General features: G+C 48.2%; 1 protein-coding gene across 3 annotated transcripts in view; it reads left to right on the forward strand.

Moving 5' to 3' along the window:
- The first annotated feature begins 5,256 nt into the window (after nucleotides 1-5,256).
- The window catches only part of DLD (dihydrolipoamide dehydrogenase), a 32,958-nt gene continuing 18,307 nt past the window's right edge, over nucleotides 5,257-19,907 (forward strand). For all 3 annotated transcript variants that reach the window (XR_012903470.2, XM_075927283.2, XM_075927294.2), the window contains exons 1-3: nucleotides 5,257-5,415; nucleotides 8,775-8,850; nucleotides 11,320-11,399. Coding sequence is in view for 2 of the 3 variants with exons in the window: in XM_075927283.2 (XP_075783398.2) it covers nucleotides 5,377-5,415; nucleotides 8,775-8,850; nucleotides 11,320-11,399 (195 nt within the window). In the remaining variant the exon portion in view is untranslated. The remainder of the gene's footprint in view (nucleotides 5,416-8,774; nucleotides 8,851-11,319; nucleotides 11,400-19,907) is intronic.

Consider the following 19,907-nt stretch of genomic DNA (forward strand, 5'->3'; position numbering starts at 1 on the left):
GCTCATTATCTTGGATCTGGCTTCCATCCCCTCTCCAACCTTTGCAACTGCCCAGAGGTGTTCACCTTCCGCCTTATCCATTCCCACCTCATTCACCCCACAGGGACAATCTCTGCCTCACTTGTCCTAGGGACTATTCTACCAAGACGTAATACAAAGTTTCCATGTAAAAGGACTCAATACAAAGCTAAAAACTTCAACGAGAGAATGATTAGTACAGAGATGTGTCTACATCTGCTACAGGGAGACACCTCTGCCTGCCTCCACCCCTCTCCCCCCAGAGTCTACAGCCCCATTGCAAAGCAGGGGAGGGGAAGCAAAGATGCTGAGGCCCATCCAATGGGACTGAAGCAGTCATGAGCAAGCCATTCCTGGGAGCCATTCTCCTGTCCATTGCTGGTACTGTGTTGCTTCAGGCATGCTGAAATGCAGTCACCTCTGGTGTGGGCTAGACAGCTGTTTAACACCTGCACAAGGTTTCGGGCAGGGTGCAGTGTGGGCTGCTTTCCTGCAGAGCCCCCAACAGAACTACCGTGCCTTCCTGGCTTAGGAAAAGAATAAACAGGAGGATTGGAAATTAACTCACCCAGTCTCACATCCCCTATGCAGGGAATGAGCCATCTACATTAGGTCCCAGCTGGAGTATCATGTCCAGTTCTGGGAGGAGTAGGCGCCACATTTCAGGAAACATGGAGAAACTGAAGTCCAGAGAAGATCAACACAAATGATGAAAGGTCTAGAGAACATGAAATATGAGGCAAGGCTGAAGAAATTGGCCTTGTTTATCTTGGAAAAGAGAAGACCGAAAAGGGACATGAGAGCAACTTTCAAGTATCTAAAAGAGTATCATAAGGAAGAGGAAGAAAAATTGTTCTGCTTGGCCTATGAGGTTACGATGAGAAGCAATGGGCTTAAATTGCAGCAAGGGAGGTTTAGGTTGGACATTAGGAAAAACTTCCTGCCTCTCAGGGTGGTTAAACACTGGAATAAATTGCCTAGTGAGATTGTGGAATCTCCATCACTGGAGATATTTAAGACCAGGTTAGACAGACACCTGTCAGGGATGAGCTAGGGCAACTCAACTTTGGAAGCCCCAGGGACCACACTGATACTTACAGAACATGCTGAGGGCCTCAACTTAAGTGTGGTTGCATATGCAAGCAAATATATACAAATAGCTTTTCTCACACTAACAGGCATGAATACAAAGATTAAGGCAAGACTATACAACACACAGACCCCATTTAAGTCAGTTCTGCTGATATTAATAAAATTCAATATTTACCCGATTTCTACCACGTGACAGCACTTTTAATGAGCAATGACAGTCCAAGAATTTAACTACTAAAACGCATATCAGCAGAAGATCATTACACTGATTACTTTTTTGTTTTGGCTCCCACTCGCCAGCCACGTGTTGATCCCCACATAAACCCAAACTGCACCGCGAGGCACAAACAAACTGGCCATGGGCAGCATACTAAGTTATTAATAAATATTTTTAAACCTTTACCTTTTCTCTCTGCTGCCATGTCTCCTCTCCTTGCTCCATCATCTCCCCTGGTGCCTGCTGCCCCCAAACTCCTCACCCTCCTCTGCTGTCCTGACTCCTGCCCTTCTCACTGCCCTCAGCCCTCCTGCAACCTGCCCCCCTCCACCAGCCCTTCATTCCCCCCTGTGCCCAATCCTCCAGTAACCCCACTATGATCAAGTGAGCTACGCCTCCTCATCCCCTCTTCCAACACCTCCATCTACACACCTGTCCTGCCTCTCTCCTCTGGTGCTGGTCCCTCCCCTGCAGGTGTCTACCCTTCTGCTTCTCCCCAGAATCCTCTGGCACCTGCACCTTCCCTTAGCCCTGCACCCTCCTGGTGCCTCCCCTTTCCCTTACTGCCCCTGTCCCCTTTGCCCTCTTTTTCCCTGATGCCTACCCCCTCACCGCTCTCTGCCCCATTACCCTCCTGCCCCTCTGTACCCTCACACATGACTTGCTCCATCCCCACCTTTCTCATGCCCACCCCTTCTTTCAAGCCTTCTTCCAGCACCTCCCCCTTCTCCTCTAGCCCCCAATGCCCTTCCCCTCTCCTCTCCCAGCATCACCCTGTCCCCCCTCCCACTGACACCTCCTCTCCTGCTCTTTTCCTCATTGTCTGAATTTGGCCCCCTGCCATTTGTCTCTTGGTGCCTTCCCCTTTCTTCCCCCCCCCCCCCACAAGCTCCTTCCCCTTCCCCTCCCCACAAGCACCTTCCCCTTCCCTTCCCCCGCTGAACAAGCCCCTTCCCTACCTTCTGCCTTCCATGTTGTGGGGCTGGAGTCTGTGCTCAGGCCCCAGAGTCCAAACCTGGAGGCAGCCACGCAATGTGTTTCCGAGGACTTTTAAAATCCTGGGCATGACGTGACGTCACGCCTGGGCCCCGCACACCTACAATGCCGCACATGGCAACAGCAGGTGGCGAGGGAGAGCCGCGCATGGCAGGGACGGTCCGGGGCTGAGGGGGACGCTCTGGGGGCAAGGTGGGAGAACGCGCGGGGGGTCCGGGGCCCGCTCCAGGCAGAGCCGGGGGAGAGACCCAGCTCCACATATTGGTGCAGCAGGCCCCCCCCCCCCCCCCCCCCCCCCCGGCTCTGAATTGTAACGCCGGCTGGCACTTCCAGGTTCAGGGGCGCAGGGCCCCCTTAGGTGCGGGGCCCGATTTGACTGAATCGGTCGAATTGGCCTAAGGCCGGCCCTGTTCCCAGCCAATGGGAGTGCAGAGCTAGTGCTCAAGGCAGGAGCCGTGTGTGGAGCCCTGTGTGCCCCCCTCCCACCTAGGAGCCAGGCCTGCTGCCAGCTGCTTCTAGGGCACAGCACAGTCTGCAGTGCCAGGACAGGCAGATAGTCTGAGTTAGGACCCCCATTCGTCTCTTGATCCCACTGCAGCAACAAGTAGGGTTGCCAGATAGTTTCAACAAAAATACTGGACACACTTGACATTACATCACAATCTACATTACATCATATTTAGAAAATACCGGACATTTCTATTTTCTCATTTCTATTTTCTCAATTTGTTTCCCGAACAGAAAGCTCAAATACTGGACTGTCCGGTTCAAAACCAGATACCTGGCAATCCTAGCAATGAGACCCAGTGTCTGACATTTTATGACCTACTACTGGGTTGTGACCCGTAGTTTGAAAACCACTGCTCTAGGGTACCTCCTTCTTCGCAGGGCAAACACCAGCCATGGCGCTTCCCAACCAAGGATTCCTCTTGGCCAGCGGTGGGCAACCTGTGGCCTGCAGGCTCCATGAGGCCCACTGGGGTTCCACCTGTCTGTGGACCCTCTGTCTGCCCCCCTCCCACACGTATCTTTCACTCACTGGGGCACTGGAGCCTGCACTTCCTATTTCTCCTCCTCCCTCCCAGCACTTTCAGAGCACAATGAATCACCTGATTTGCTCTTCATCCCCACTCCTCCCCCTACCTCCCAGAGCTTGAATGCCATAAATTACCGTAGCTGTTCTCAGCTGTTCAGCTGCTCTGGGATGGAGGAGAAGAAGTGGGGACAGAGAATGAATCAGGCTGACTCGGGCTTACTTGGGCAGCTCTTGGTCAGCTGCGCTACGGCAGACTGCTACGTGTATGCATGTCCTGGGGTACCGTGCTGCATCCTGGAAGTGGCCTGCGGGGAATTGGCCAGTACAGCAGGTCCAGGTCCTAGAGTGAGCACATGATGTTCCCTTCCACCCCCTCTGCTTAGGAGCCAGACCGGCTGTGTTGGACACATCCCTGTTGGCCCCAGCACAGAGCTGCCCCAGCTTGGTGAGAAGAGCCCCCAGCACAGAGCAGCTCCAGAGAGTGGAGCAGTGCCTCTCCCTGCCAGTCCCAAGAAAGAGCTGCCCATGGCACAGCTGTTTAAGGCTGGGGGAGAGGCACCTTTTCCCGTTATGGCCCTGAGCCCCTGCATGATGCTTAATGGGAAGCTGCGCAACTGCGCAACTTAGCAGGAAATTGAAACATCTCAGGCTCTCCACTTTGAATAATCATGAATCACTATGCCATGAAAGGAAGGTGATGAGGGGGAAGAAGAAAAAGGCCCTTTAAAAAGAAGGCTTGAAACTGAAGTTTTATCCAGAACTCAAGAGACAGTTTCAATGGTGGGAGGCTATCTGTGAATGCTAGATCTACCCTCCCCCCATGACTAGGGCGTACGCTGGGGAACTGTTCAAAGGCAAAAGGTAACTGGTATTAGAAAAGGGATTTATCTAGTATAGAAATGTAAAACCTGAAATTGTGACAATGTTTTGTTGCTGTGTAACTTGAATATGTAGGCGATCCCTAAGACATCACAACAGCCCAATGAAATGTCTCTGAGGCAAGAAAGAGAATAATGTGCCTCCATCAGCTCACCCTGCTCCTGTCTCCAATTCACCCAATCTTTGCCCTTGTCCAGTGCATAGATTCCAGCCCCCTGTAGAGCGCAGAGGATGGGATGACAGTAACGTGATAGTGACTGACATAGTGTGCAGAAGGCGTGAATGTGCTCTGCACAGAAGGTGCCATCTTGGAAGGAATGATGCAGCTCCTTTAACATTATATTTGTGGCACCTGCCATCCTACCTACAAGAACTATGCAAAGCCCTAGTCTCCTTGGCCCTGTAGATCTGGTTTTAAAGAAAATGTATTTCCCCCACCAATGTTCACTCACTTCAAAATACCACAGAGAGATTTTAACCTTTGCTCCTGGAGGGCTCTGAAATCTATGGCAAGATAGTGGCTGTAGGAAGCTGTATTGCAACTCTCCTGTACAGTTAGTTTACAGTTTATTAGGTGATGAGCTTTCATGGACCAGACCCACTTCCTCAGATCAAACTGTGGAAGAAAATAGGCATGACCATATATACCTATTATGCCTATTTTCTTCCACAATTTGATCTGAGGAAGTGGGTCTGGCCCCCCGCAAGCTCATCACCTAATAAACCATCTTGTTAGTCTTTAAAGTGCTACATTGTCCTGTTTTTTGTTTCAGCTAGACTAGACTAACAGGGCTACATCTCTATTACTCTTGTACAGCCTGCTGCATGGAAGGAGACACTCAGCTGAGCTGCAGCAGCCCCCTCCAGGCAGGGCCTATTGCTAGGCCTCGGAGCGTTCAGACATATCTGCATAGCCACGCCCACTATGGCTAGCCCTGCCAACCCGCTGCGCCTGCAGACCTCCTCCGCCAGGGGGCAGTGTTGTGCCCTTGCGCGGGGCTCAGGCGACGCCGCTCGGTGACAGCGTCGTTGTCCGCTCGCGGGCCTAGTGCGCCTGCGCGAGTCCGCGGAGACCTTGGAGGCGCGGCTGCCAGGCCTGAGGCGCTCGGACGGGGGTTAAACCTGAGGCGGCCGGAAAATGCAGAGCTGGAGCCGGGTCTGCTGCGCGCTCGCCCAGGTATCCGCGCGGGCGGGGAGCGGCGCTGGGACACGGACACGGCCGGGGGGCCGCTCTGGGGCTTGGGCCGGGCCAGCGGGCACCGACCGTCCCCGCCTTGGGCGGGGCGCGCAGACTGACCCCTCCTGGGGGGGGGGAGGGATGCGGCCTGGCCAGGGACCTCGGGGCTTGCGTGGTGCCCGCGTCCCCGTGAGTCCTTCCCGCCACTCCGCGCCGGGCAGCGGGGGTCTCCGTGCCTGGTCCCCTGCCCCCACGGACCCTGAGCCAGGCAGGGGGCTCTTGGTGTCTGGACCCCCTCCCCGGTCACCACGACCCTGAACCAGCGGAGGGGTCTTGGTGTGTGGCCCCTCGTCCCCTGTAACCAGTGTTCCCGCTAACCTTTCCCTCCCTGTGCAGAATACATTTGTTTCGTGCGCCGAGGCACGTGCAGATGTGCAGCCCTAGTACAAACACATGCGACTGGCTGTGGGGCGCTGCTAATCAGTTGGGCGGCATTTGACTTTCTCCTGGGCGGCAGCCCGCGTGCACAGTTTACAGGGAGCTCTGCCTGTAACTCTGATCTGGCCTGCTTGGTGCTTGTGTGTGACCCTAACAGCTCCTTGGGTGCAACTGGCAAAGGGCTCTCGGTTCTGTAATGATGATGCTTGTCCCCACTGACAGACTCATTACACCTAACATTTCACCATCACTGTATTTATCATAGAATCATAGAATAATAGGACTGGAAGGGACCTCAAGAGGTCATCGAGTCCAGCCCCCCGCCCTCAAGGCAGGACCAAGCTCCACCTACACCATCCCTGACAGATGTCTGTCTAACCTGTTCTTAAATATCTCCAGAGAGGGAGATTCCACCACCTCCCTTGGCAATTTATTCCAATATTTGACCACCCTGACAGTTAGGAATTTTTTCCTAATGTCCAATCTAAACCTCCCCTGCTGCACTTTAAGCCCATTACTCCTTGTCCTGTCCTCAGAAACCAAGAGGAACAAATTTTCTCCTTCCTCCTTGTGACACCCTTTTAGATATTTGAAAACCGCTATCATGTCCCCCCTTATCTACAAAGAATGTTGCATGAGATATTAAATCAAAGCCAGGATCATGTTGGTCCTTAATACCATTATGAATTGTATGGAATACATTTTAAAAATTGTCTGTCTACTGAAAATATATCTTATGGTTGATGTCAAGGTACAAGTCCCCAGAGGAGAGGGAAAAACTGGTTTTGCCGGTCAAATTGATGTATTTGCCTTTAAGTCATACAATATATAGATTAAGCGTAGTAAAACAAACACAGTGTCAGCTACATTTTTCAAGTTAATTTGAGGATATGAAGACGATTTGGGGCCAGCACACGGGAGAACAAATATTGGGTAGGTGACGATAGGCAATTCTGAGTTTGGAGTTGAAACAATGAGATTTGGGAGACAAAAGAGAAGTGAAGCCATTTCGGTGATTATTCACAGAGGAAACCCCTTGAGGAGGCGAATGGAGCTATTCATGAAAACTTGGATCCTGGTTTTGCCAGATAACCAGCAACTTTATCAAGGACTCAGTTCTTGGGAGCAGACCTACTTTATTAAAGAGGAAAGGATTATGTTTGATTGTTTTCATTATAAATATACTTTAGTGCTGTAATGTTATATAGTACCTTATCCTGTGTTGTACCAGTCAAGATGTGTATACACTGTCTCTTTGGGCACAGCTTAATCAGTAATAACTGAGGCCTTATCTACACTTACTGGAAGATCGGTACTGCAGTGATCGATCTCCTGGGGCTTGATTTAGTGGGTCTAGTAAACACCTACTAAATCGACTGCTGATCATGCTCCCATCAACTCGAGTGGACCAATGGGAATCAATGGGAGAGTTTCTTCCTCACCCTCTGGTGCCCCCACCCCTGCCACAATAACTTGAACTAAAGTATGTTGACTCCAGCTGTCGTTCAGGTAGCTGGCATTGCGTACCTTATTTCGACATGGTTCCCTCTTGTAGACCTTGCCTGAGTGTCCAGTGATGGGATGGATACTGCAGGGAGCACTTGGGACACAGGAGGGGGAGATGTTGGTGTGTCCCTAGCACTAGCCTTTACAGAAAGGGTGAGGTCTACGTAGACCTGGAGGCTTGTGCTTGTGGGCCCAGAGGCAGTTAGTTTCAGGAAGCTGTGTCACAGGAGCCATAGATAAGGCTGATTTACACTAAGGACAGATAGTAGTGGTGTGTTGCCTTACACAGCCTTGGGTAATCCTGAAGCATGTCACAGTGTGCTGCTTCCACTCCCAGTGCATGGAGGTGGGCAGAGGGGCTCTTGGTGCCTGTTTCTTATGCCTCACTTCCCAATGCTCTGAGTTGTGCAAGAGATTTCAGTGCCTACTGTTTGTGTTCCTTGAAGGCTCTCCTGTTCATCTGTGAGTCCATTTTTCAAGAACTCTTCCTAAATGATAAGAGCTAGGGCCACCAAATTTGGCATGCGGCTTTCTCGTATAAATTAAAGCAAGGTCAGGGTTTGGTTGTGCCAGGATAATGGGATGTGCGTGGAATACGATTGTTTTCATCATATGAAAAGGTAGAGATGTAAGAACAGAGACGGTTTTATTCACAAATAACTACAGGGGGGCAGCAAGCACCCCAGTTCTGGGGAGCTGCTGCTGGCTGGCAGTACAGCCCCTGCCATTCTGGCCTGTCCCCAGGAGTAGCTGCTGGCCATGGTGCAGCCTTCCTTCCCCCGGTCCCCTGGGCCAGCCCCAGGAGAAGCAGGCAGGCAGCCTGTGCCGGACTCCTCTCCCCGCTCCATTCTTAGGCAGCATGATCCAGACAATGCGGGGTAAGTATTCTAGTGTGTTTATATAGGTTTTGTTTTATAGCAATTACAATATCGGTTGCCTATCTAGTCTGAACATCTTCTCCAACAGCCATCAGTACCTGATGCTCAGAGAATGTTACAAGATAACATACAGTTAACAGATGATAATAAGGGGTTTTCTTAATCCTTGCAATTCGTGGCTGGTTTGATCTGTGAAGCAACTTTTGGTTCTGTTGTGTTAGATGTAATGCATGCATGTGGTAAAAACTATTGCCTGCCCTGAAGATCTTACAATCTAAGTTGACAAAATAAAGATTGGAATGGAAATAGAGATACACAAGATGAAAGCACAACAGGAAGCACAACAGATTAGTGGCAGAGCTAAGTTTTCTGTATACCATAGCAGTGCGTTATCCACGGAGTTCACAACTGCTACCTATTTTTAATCTTTGTAATGTATTGGGTTTTCTAATTAAACAGATTATGAGAACTTGCTAATTCTTATACAGTTATTTTGTTTATAGAGAAACTTTAACTTTTTGTTCTTTCCCTCTCCAGAGAAGCCATTTTAGTCGAATCCATCATGGCCTACAGGGCATTTCTGCAGTTTCGTGGAGGAACTATGCTGATATAGGTAAATTGATTACTGCAAAATAGCTTTCAGGAGGCAAAGTTGTATTTCAAATTAAGCCTTCAACCTTACAAATGATTCTGCAGCCATAGGAGCCCATCTACATTGAGACAATTGTAGTATCAGGGTTGATGATATGAAGTAACGTTTACCATGTAGGTATCAAATTATGGTGAGCAGTGCATTGGATTAACTGTACTAATCATTTGTACTACATTATTGTTAGAGGTTAAAATAATAAAGTATGCCATTTTTCTTGTATTGCACGAATAACGTGGAGTGGATTGCTTTTGTGCTTTTTCTTTGGTTCAGAGCTAAATATGTAGACTCTGATTTTAATCCCCATTTCTCCTGATTGTTGAGCATGAGATGTATAAACTAACCATCACACAGATCATTAATGAGGTAGTTAAACAAAACCATCACCAGTCCCAACCTCTGGGGTTTCCTGCTTGATACCAGCTGCCAACTAGACATTGAGCCATTGATCACTAATAGTTAACCCTGATGATCCAGTCATCTTTCTGTCCACCTAAAAGTGCATTCATCCAGGCCATACTTCTTTAACTTGCCAGCAAGAATACTATGAGAGATTGTATCAGAAGTTTTGCGAAAGTCAAGGTACATCACATCCACCACTTTCCTCATATCCACAGAGCTAGTTGTCTCATCCTAGAAGGCAATCAGGTTGGTCAGGCATGACTTGTCCTTGGAGAATCTATGTTGACTGTTCCTGATCACCTTTCCTCTGAGTGTGTCAAATGGATTCCTTGGGGGGCCTGCTTCATGATTTTTCTGGGGACTGAGGTGAGGCTGATCAGTCTGTAGTTCCCTGGATCTTCCTCCTTAGCCTTCTTATTTTTTAAATATCTGTAATAATGCCATATGACACATTCAGGATCTTTTTTGTAACCATTTTTTCAAAGTCAGTTAAACATAACTACATATACATAACAAAGATAACTTCAGATAACTTTTGCCAAATTCTGCAAAGATTTATAGCATGTGCAATTCCAGAGGTGAACCGAGGAGTACTGGTCAGACCAAAATTCATCCCTTTACTTCAGTTTATAGTGCTTTTGCTCTCATCTGAAACAGCCATTTTTTTATTTACAGAACAAATAATGCTCAGGAACCATTCCATTTTTTTTTCATTCAGGAAGTTCCTTTCAATAGTTAATATTTATGTTTCTAAGTTCACTGAACAGCACCATCATTTTTAAAAACTAGCTATATAGTCTCTTTCAGTCTGTTAGCTAGTGTGTGGAAATATCCCAGAATGTTGCAGGCTTGGTACTCCTAGGTTATGTCTACACTGCAGGCTTTTTGCGCAAGAACAGCCGTTATAGCGCAAAAACTTGCAGAGTGTCTACACTGCATGCGCATTTTTGCGCAAGTATAGTAATTCCTTGTTTAACACTATAGATATGTTTCAGAAAATGATCGTGATAAGTGAAAACATGTTATGCAGGGTCAATTTTTCCATTGAAAATAATGGAAAAGGTGGGGGTTGTATTTCAAGCGGTGGTGTCTGTTGGGACCGGGACATAAGGTTGAGGGAGAAAGGGGACTGGGTTACAGCAGGGAGGGGAGGTTTTTGGTTTTGGGTAAGGCAAGAGGAGGAGAAGGGGGGGGATTGGGTTGGGAGTATGCCCCTGTAATGGGTCTGCTGGGACCCTCACTGCGTCCGGTGAGCGGGGTTTGGCGGGGAACAGCGCAGTGAGCGGTGAACCCTCTGCCACTTTGCAGGTAGGCGGGGGAAGCCCTGCACAGCCGCCAGCAACGGGCTGGTTGGGGAAACCCAGCCGCCGGCCTGCAAGTGGGGGTAGAGGAGAGGGGGCAAGGCGTCTGGTGAGGGGGAGTCAGCAGGGAACGGCGCAGAGAGTGGCGAACCCGCCACCGTTTTGGAGGGAGGTGGGGGAAGCCCCGTGCAGCCGCCACCGATGGGCTGGCTGGGGAAATCGTGTTATTCCAGGGATGGTTGTGTTATTAAAAAAACGTTCCCAAAAAAAAAATCGTGCTATCATGAAAACATGTTAAGTGGGCACGTGTTAAATGAGGAATTACTGTAAATTTACAGTACAGCGTTGGAAAACAGGGCTTCTTCCGGAAGAGTTATTCCTTTCTCCACGAGGAATAAGCCCTCTTGTGCAAGAGCTCATCCACAAGAAGGCAGTGTAGACAGGCAACATGAATTTCTTGAGCAAGAAATCCCAATGTCTAAAATGGCCATCAGAGCTTTCTTGCACAAGAGAGTGTCCACACTGCCATGGACGCTCTTGCACAAAAGCACATGGCAGTGTGGACGTGCTCTTGTGGAAGATCTTTTGCACAAGAACTCTTGCGCAAAACATTTCTTGCGCAAGAAGCCTACAGTGTAGACGTAGCCCTATAGTAAAACTAATATAAAGCTAAATTACAGCATGACAAGTAAATTGAAAACATTTTAATGTTTTGTATTGTTTTTCTTAGCTGATGCTGACGTCGCAGTTATTGGTTCTGGGCCTGGAGGATATGTTGCTGCTATTAAAGCCGCTCAACTTGGCTTTAAGGTAAGAAGGAACTTGTGCTGGATAAAGCACTAATCCAGATAAACTCAGTAGGGATTCTTGCAACACTGGAAAACTGAGGTTCTTTATCACTGGGCAGCCCCAACTGAGAGCACTCTCCCAGTCTTTCCAAATATAAATATAACTCCTCTCCCCGTTTTTTAACAAAAAGTCCCATGCACATAAATCATTAACAAAACAAGCCCCAATACAATCATCCAGATGTCATCAGTGTAGTCCAGTGAGTACATGCAATCTTGGCAGTCCCCATCATACCCCAACTCTCCAGAGCAGTCCAGGCTCAGCCATTCCAACTGGATTGCAGTCCCAGTCTTCCCAACAGAAACACTGCAGCCTCCTTCCTGAGAGCATCCTTTCTAGGGGAATGTCCCTCATTCTTCCTGGCCCTCTTGTGGCTCATGTGAAGCTGCTCTCTAATCCTGAAGATGTCAGTAAGCCAGCCCCACTGCTGCTCACATGCTGGCAGCTAGTGGCTGCAAGCAGGCAGCTCCCTATGCTGCTTCTGCTGCCTTGAGACCTCTCCAGCCCTCCTGATGCTGTCTTGGCAATGCCAGCCAACATAACCCTATTGCCATTATCTGCCTTAATCCTTCCCCTAGCTCCCAAACATAGTGTCCTAGCCAATTCCTCCCTCCTCTCAACGAGTGGCTACAGAGCTTTCCTCTTCCTTCCAGGCTTCTGTCACCAGCTTTACCAGATAGAACCAGTCTGCTCAGACTCACAGTGACTTCCTCTCTCTGTCTCTTCCTGATCTTATTTAGTCCACACATGCTTACTTGTCCTTTTAATTGGTCAGATGTGAGAATCTGCTCTGGCATAGGAGTGCTGGACCTACTTCATTTCCAGGGGCTATTTGTAGCTTTTGACACCACATTGTGAGGACTTGATTTCATTTCAAAATTAATAATAACTAGTTCTTGTATAGTGTCTTTCCATCATTAGAACTCAGTGTTTTATAGGAGTCAGTATCATTTTATCCATTTTATAGAGGAGAAAGGTGAGGCACAGATAGAGGGAATGACTTATCCAAGATGACCCGATAGGCCAATAGCAAAAAGTGTGAATAGAACCCATATTTCCCATGTCCAATCCAGTGCATATCCACTAGACGAGAGGTTTCCAACCCTTTTTATATCATAGACCAGCAAACCCATTCACAAACTGTTGGTGGACCAGTAACATTTTATTTGCATATTTACATATTCATTATGTAAATAATAAATATACAGATATGGGAATAAAATATTACTGGTCTGCCAAGAGCTGCCATGAACAGCCAGCTTCAGATCCCATAGTTGCCATGTGGCTGACAGCTACTGCAGCTGAAGCCAGCTGTTTGTGGCTGAGGTTGGGGTACACCTTGTCCCAGATCCCCCCCCAGTGCCAACCCTAACCCCGAGAGCCCCCCACCCTTCCACTATCCCCCAGAGTCCCCTGACTGAGCCTCTTGCCCTCTAAGCCTCCCAGTGCCAGTTGCCAACCCAAATGCCTCACTGCCAGCCCCCCACCTTTATAGCTCCCGACCAGACCCCCTAGTGCCAGCTTCCTGTTTCCAGAGATCCATTGCACCCAACCCCACCCTGAACCCCTCCAGTGCCAGCCCCTAGTCCCCAATATTAGCCCCATCCCCAGTGCCAGCCTCCCATCCCCAGAACCCTCAAGCACTATGTCTGCCCCTGGAGCTCCCCAGTGCCTAACCCTCCCCCTTCATCTAGCCCTGTGATGTCTCCCAGCTGCTAACTGAGCACTGCTACCCAGGTCGTGGCTGCTCTAAGGCTGCCATGCTGGGCTCCACGTGGCCCTCCCATTGTGCAGCGAATTACTCTTCCACATCTGGAAGGAAACCCCACTTGTCACTGGTTGGCTGAGAGGTGGGGCAGGACACAACTCTCCCAACATCCATCAGGAGGGGTGGTGCTGGGTGGTGTATCCTAGCCCTGGGCCACAGAGACGCTGCAGCCCGGCACCAGTCTGTGGACCAGTGGGTGGGATCCACTGCACTATACCACGTTGTAGATTAACTTTGTCTTAAGCCAGGGGTGGGCAAAGGGCCTCTGCGGGCAAGCTTCAGTCTGCCAAGCTGGTGGATCTGGCCCGCGGAGGCCCTTCTGCTCCCCTGCCCTCAAGCCAATTAGGGTCTGGGGGGCGGGGAACCCCCAAAGCCTTCTCCGCTCTGCCCCCACCCTGCTCACAGCACGCGGTGCTTCCAAGCGCCGCACACTGCTCGCAGGGCGGGGACAAAGTGGAGAAAGCTTTACGTGCTTCCCCACCCCCAGGCCTTAATTGGCCTGGGGGCAGGGGAGCATGCGAAGGCTCCTCCCACCCAGCCAGGAGCACACAGGGTGGGGGAAGAGAGCGGAGGAGGCTTCGCATGCTCTCCCACCCCCAGGCCAATCAGGTCCTGAGGGTGGGGGAGCTATGTGAAGCTTTCTTCGCCCTGCCCCGGCCCTGCAAGTAGCCTGCAGCACTTCAAAGTGCAACATGCTCCTCGCCAGTTAGGAGGAGGCTTCCCATGCTCCCTTGCCTGGTCCCTGATTGGCCTGGGGGTGAGGGAGTGTGCCAAGCCTCTTCCAGGGCATGGGTGTCTAGTGGGAAGAGGGGACAAAGGAGCTCCCTCATCCCTAGACCATCTAGGGTGGCCCGGGGCTTCTTCAAAAAAATTTGAAGTGGCCCCCAGGCAAAAATTTTTGCCCACCCCTGTCTTAAGCAGATACTTAAGACTGTAGATGTACCATTTTTCATGTTGGTTAATATCTTTTGAACTGTGATTATTAAAATGTCTTTTTTTTTGTTACTGGATATTAAGGCCATCAGATTGGTTTCAGTCTAACCTATAAAAATTAAGCTAATGTAAACAATAGTTGCTGAGAGGTGCCCCAGCTATATTTTAAATAAAATGAATTGGATTAGAAAGGGAAGCATATTTATATATGAGAATGTCAAGAGGAAAAATAATTTTCTCCGCAAAACAGTTTGGGTTCTAATCAAAAGCTATCAGCAATTTTTAGGTATCTGCCAAAAAGGACTGGAACGAATAACAAATTTAGTGCCTAACTGCCATTAGATTCTGTGAAACTGGCTGAGATACCTCCAATAAAAATAATACCCAGATCTTGCATAGTGCTCTTCAGATGTAAATGCAGGATTTCCTGGAACTCATCACCACATTTGTTTATTTCGGGAAAAAAAAAATTGGCAGAGAGAATCATTAATGTGTTTAAGGGCAGTGGAAATGTGCCCCTGCAATGAAGCTGAAGTTGCTTAATGCCAGAGTAAGTGGTTAAACACTATTTGTCATGAATAAAGATGACTTATTAAATACATGGACTAAATGTTGGAGATGAGACTATAGATATAGATTCTTATGCATAATTTATAGGAGCTTGTTCTTTTGGCTGTTCCCTCTGCCTCCTTTGAATGGCTTTTATGAACAAAGCACCTTTCATGAGGGGTTCAAGTGACCTGTGTCATGCTGAATAATGGGGAGGAAATGAGTTTTCTAGAGTAATTTGTGAAAATAGATGAAAATGTATTTTCCTAAAGATGTAGTTGTCATAGTTTAGAACAACTCTCCTACATTTCCCCTCAGTTGTCCATCAAGGACGCTCTCAAGTTTTCAGCTTCCCAGCTGTTGTTGCCTCTGGTTGGAGATCTGGATCTCACTCCCTTATGACCAGGATATGACCAGGTAGAATAATTGCTGTAGGTAGATGTTCCCACATAGCTCTTTTTAAGCAAACCTAGGTAAGGTACAAAGCATTACAAAAAACATTAAGACAATAAAATCTACACACCCACTCGAAAGCTTGCTATTTACTTTAACAGTAAGGTTTAACTTAATTCACTGAGGTTGTTGTCAGTGTATCACGACTATTTCTGCATGATTCTCATTCATGAACATAATTTAATACAAGATTGGTAGAACTCACTTAGTTCATAAGCACTTTTGTTTTTCTTAACTCTTGGAGGGCATTAGCAGTGGAGTGTTATTTTTCAGGCTTCTACTAGCTGTCCTGTCCTATCCCACCCAAATATAAATGCTGCCCTCTGAATGTTCTTACAGGTTCCTTTTGTGACCACAGTCCTTACAGCACAGTATGCGTCATTGGCTATTGCACTAGCTTTTTTGAATCTCAGTGCTTTGGTGGGTATCCTTTAATAGCCTTTTGCTTTCTAGGCAGGTCTGGTATAATTGTGCTAAATGAAATTATCCACGAAAGCTCATGCTCCTACACTTCAGTTAGTCTATAAGGTACCACAGGACTCCTCGTCGCTTGTGCTAAATGAGAATCCCTGTCCTTTAGCACTTTGGCATTGTCTCTGCTTCAGTGTAAATAATTCTGTTGCCTTGTTCTTTCTTTTGTGTGTTGTTGGCCAATATCCTGGTATAACTGAGGTGTTTTGTTTATTGATGTTTCCTAGCACTTTAACCCACAAATACCTGAATTAAAGTGCTTAGTGCTACATCTTTTATTAAAAGCCTTAAGGCTTACTTGGCTTACCTAGTTCTTGTTCCATTCTTTTAATAGTAAATTTCTTTTTCTGGCTCTCTGCCTACTTCTCTTTTGGTCCAGTGTTTCCTTTGAGACATTGAAACATGATATATCGTGTCATAGGTGTGACATCTAAAGAGGGAGGCTTCAAACCTGATTAGTCTGCATTGTCTGCCTCAGACTCATCTCTGGTGTGCAGGGATACTCAATATGTATGGATATGTCATGCTATGTATTGAAGAAACATGCAGAGTGCCTTCAAGCCTTCCTTGAGGTCATCCAATGGAAGACTCCTCTACATGTGGCGTAAGGAGGAACAGAGTCCTTTGAAGTTAAACCCTTCAAACAAAAACCTGATTCAGCCCAATCATTGCACCCCAAAATGCAGGGCTAGTGCTACCTACATTGGCATAGACCCTGATCCCCATTAAGGCCACTGTGGTGGCTTTAGCGCTGAAGCAGCATGTGCTGTAGTTGAAGCAGAGGGTTCCGAGAAGCATGGTGAGGCCTTCTTACTGCAGCAGGTGAGGCCTTGGCACTTACAGTTGATAGTCCTGAGAATATGGCTCATTGGATGAGAGTCTCCACATGGGATAAAGCCAAGAGGTGCCAATAGCTCCGTAAGGCAGTAGTCAAAACCCTTGGATTGGCCCTCCTGCATTCATGTGATTGAAGGGGGAGGGAAGGAAACAATGGCTTTGGTAATCCATGTATGTTCTGTGATCTGGTCTGATCATTCTTGATCCCTCAGTGCTGCCTTTGCCCCTGTGGTAAGCAAGGGTAAGAATTCTTGGTGTATTTTGAGTATTTTTGTGCTGAGGTTGATGTTTAAAGGCTGATGTTTGTGCTCAGTGTATGCATTCTGACCTTGACACTGGCCATAGCCGTGACTAGTTCTTATCAAAATATTTAGGTAGGACACAGTCTTACCATTGTCTTGTGAATTCCTTCCACTTGCCTAAAGGCTCTGTTGGGATGATGACAGCTGCAGTTTGGATTCAGATGAGCCAGAGAATTCATCTGATACCAAATACAGGCAGTCCCCGGGTTACATGGATCCGACTTACATCGGATCCCTACTTACAAACGAGGTGAGGCAACCCCGCACTAGCTGCTTCCCCCCAGCAGACCAGAGAGATGCGAAGCTAGCGCCCTCCTCCCCAGCAGATGAGGGAGACACAGAGCGGCTTTTCTCAGCAGACACCTCAGCTTGAGAATAAAGGACTGAGGGAAGTGAGGTGTGGGAGAATAAAACTGAGCTCTGGAGAAATGTTTGGCTAGAGTTTCCCCTCCAATATGTACCAGTTCCAACTTACATACAAATTCAACTTAAGAACAAACCTACAGTCCCTATCTTGTACGTAACCTGGGGACTGCCTGTACATCAGTGTGGAGAAGATTTTGGATAAGATTCTGTATAAGATAATCCTGTCTTTCTCCAGTCCTTGCAGAAACTTCAAAACAGCTACTTCTAATTGAAGTTGATCAAGGAATCTACAAGGACTATAGCTTAGAACAGGGGGTCGGCAACCTTTCCAAAGTGGCGTGCCAAGATTTAACCGTCCTGCTCTGGGCTGTGCCACTCTCCTGGGAGTTGGGGAAGGGGCTCTCTCCACCGTGCACACTGTGGACCACCTGACTCAATGCAGACTTTTCCGTGGACCACCAATTGCTAATAGAAACTCACTGTTAATTACAAAATTATGCCTGAGCCGTTTTGGTAGTACTGCAGCTAGGGAGAATGGTTTAATTTAAATTGTTAAACAGACTAAGCATTTTAACTTTTTCATGTTAATTTATCAAACAATTTAAAATAAAATAAAATTTAATTTATCTCTAATACAAAAGGTTTCAGTGTTTTCTTTCTTTATGGCAGGGGTGGGGAATGTGTTTTGGGTTGGGGGCCACTGACCAATGTTCCTTCTAAGTTTTTCCATCTATGTGCAGAATAAATTTTATTATGTACACCAAGGCACGGGCAGATTTGTACCACCAATAGTAACACATGCTGCTGCCTGTGATCATCTGTGGGCTCTCTACTAATCAGCTGGGCAGCACCTGAATCTCTCCTGGGAGGCCACACAAGTGCCCAGCTTACAGGGAACACTGCCACTGACCCACAGAAAAATCAGTTGGGGACCAAACAAGTGAGAAGCAAAAAAAACCCAACACAATCTCTTCCAAACCCCTCAGCCCGCCTTGATGTGGTCCCCAATTGAGACACCTCACTCCTCTGGCGTTCCAACCCTACAGGGTGAGGGGAAGGGACAAGGGGGACTGAGGTTCAGAGCTTCCTATAGGCCAGATTTACTTTTCTGGGATTCCTGAGTTAGTGGTTTTTATGGACCATCTTAAGCTCTAGGGTGGGGACAAAAATGAGGGGTTCAGTGTGTGGGACAGGGATGGGGTGCAGGAGAGGGTGAGGAGGGCAGGGTCTGGAAGGGAGTTTTGTGGCAGCGGAGAGTGTGGGGTACAAGAGGAAGTTTGGGGGAGTAACGCAGAAAAGGTCAGATGGTGAGATTGCAGCTACATAGCGGCACATCAAAACCCTGGTGTGCACATCAAACCCTCCTGCTCCAGCCTCGCTCCCATCAGCCCTATGATTCCCCCAGCCTCACTCCCATAAGCCCTGTGATCTCCCAGCCTCATTCCTCTGCATCTCCGCAGTGCAACCCATGCCCCCTCCGATCCTTTCCCTGCATCCTTCTCCCCCCTCCTTCCTGCCTCCACATCCTTGTGCTCCCAGCACACTCACTGGCAAGGCAGCAGCGCTGGGGCTCGCCCCTCATCTGCAGGCTATGGCTCTAGGGCTGGGGCAGGCAGATCCTGGGGCTGGTTCCAGCGAGGTATTGGGGAAGGGGACCCACATGTGACCAGCCGCCCAGCACTGATCTGCTGAGCAGCCCCAGCCCTGTCCCCTCCTGGAGCAGGAGGCAGAGCCTGTAGCGCAGTGGGGAGGGTGTTAACCCCTTAGCTCCGGGGACCCCAGGGATGTGGAGCCCAGCTCAGGGTCTTGCTGGGCCACCCCAGGCCCTACATCAGGCCACACGTGCATCTCTCCTGCCTTCCCACTCCCCCCAGCAGGAAGCTGGAGCTGGTGCTCCAGCCTGTAGCTGCACAGCAATCTTGAGGTTCGCGGGGCTGAGCTCCCATCGCGCATACACCAGAAAATCTGCTTGCATGCCACTGATAGCTGGCTTAGAAGTATCTTGGTCTGGAAGCTCCATTAAAAAGGGTTATCATTAGGGATATTTAAAACCAGGTAATCGTGTAACTGCTGAAAAATCTCAGGTTAAATGGTTACATGTACCCATAGCGTGGGGTTGCACCTGGCTCTTGGAGCACATCTGCTCCCACCTGCAGCTCCGTGATCAGGGAGCTGGTTGCTTCCTCTGCTCTGCTGCTTCTGATATAGACCAGCAGTTACCATACATGCCTTCACATCCTGTTTGGGATTAGCCCATGAATAAATTCACTTCTGAGTACAGCTGCTATAGTCTTGAAGGTATCTGAATAAAAGTTTAGCTTCAGTAAGTCCCTGTTCTAGGCCTTCCAGTAGCTCTTCAACATCAGCTTGGTTTAGAAGCAGTTTTGATCTTCACACTCAAAACAGAAAAGACCAATGAGTGGTTATGCTATTATATAAGCTTAAACTTCAAATTTTAGTTTTTATGCTAACTATCTCATTTGCTTTGGCACAAAATGAGCTATTTAAGGAAATGGTTGAAGCACTTTACCCAAATATTCTCCTGTAGACTGATTTAAACTTACAGTTCTGAAAATTAGGGACTCCCTTGTTGAATTCTATGCACTCCACAACTTCTGTTTACAATGGAGGAGGGGCCAATCTTGTTTTCAAGAAAAGTTTTGTTTTCTTTCCAGCTATCCCTTTTTTGTTAGCCAGTTTTGCACAGGATGTTGTCCTTGACAGATGTCTTTCTGGAGACTTGTATGTTGTCTAATGTGGGATTTTAAAGAGAGAGCTCTTCTATCCATC

Source organism: Pelodiscus sinensis, chromosome 1 (assembly GCF_052426305.1).
Source record: "Pelodiscus sinensis isolate ZL-2025 chromosome 1, ASM5242630v1, whole genome shotgun sequence".
Taxonomy (NCBI): Eukaryota; Metazoa; Chordata; order Testudines; family Trionychidae; genus Pelodiscus; species Pelodiscus sinensis.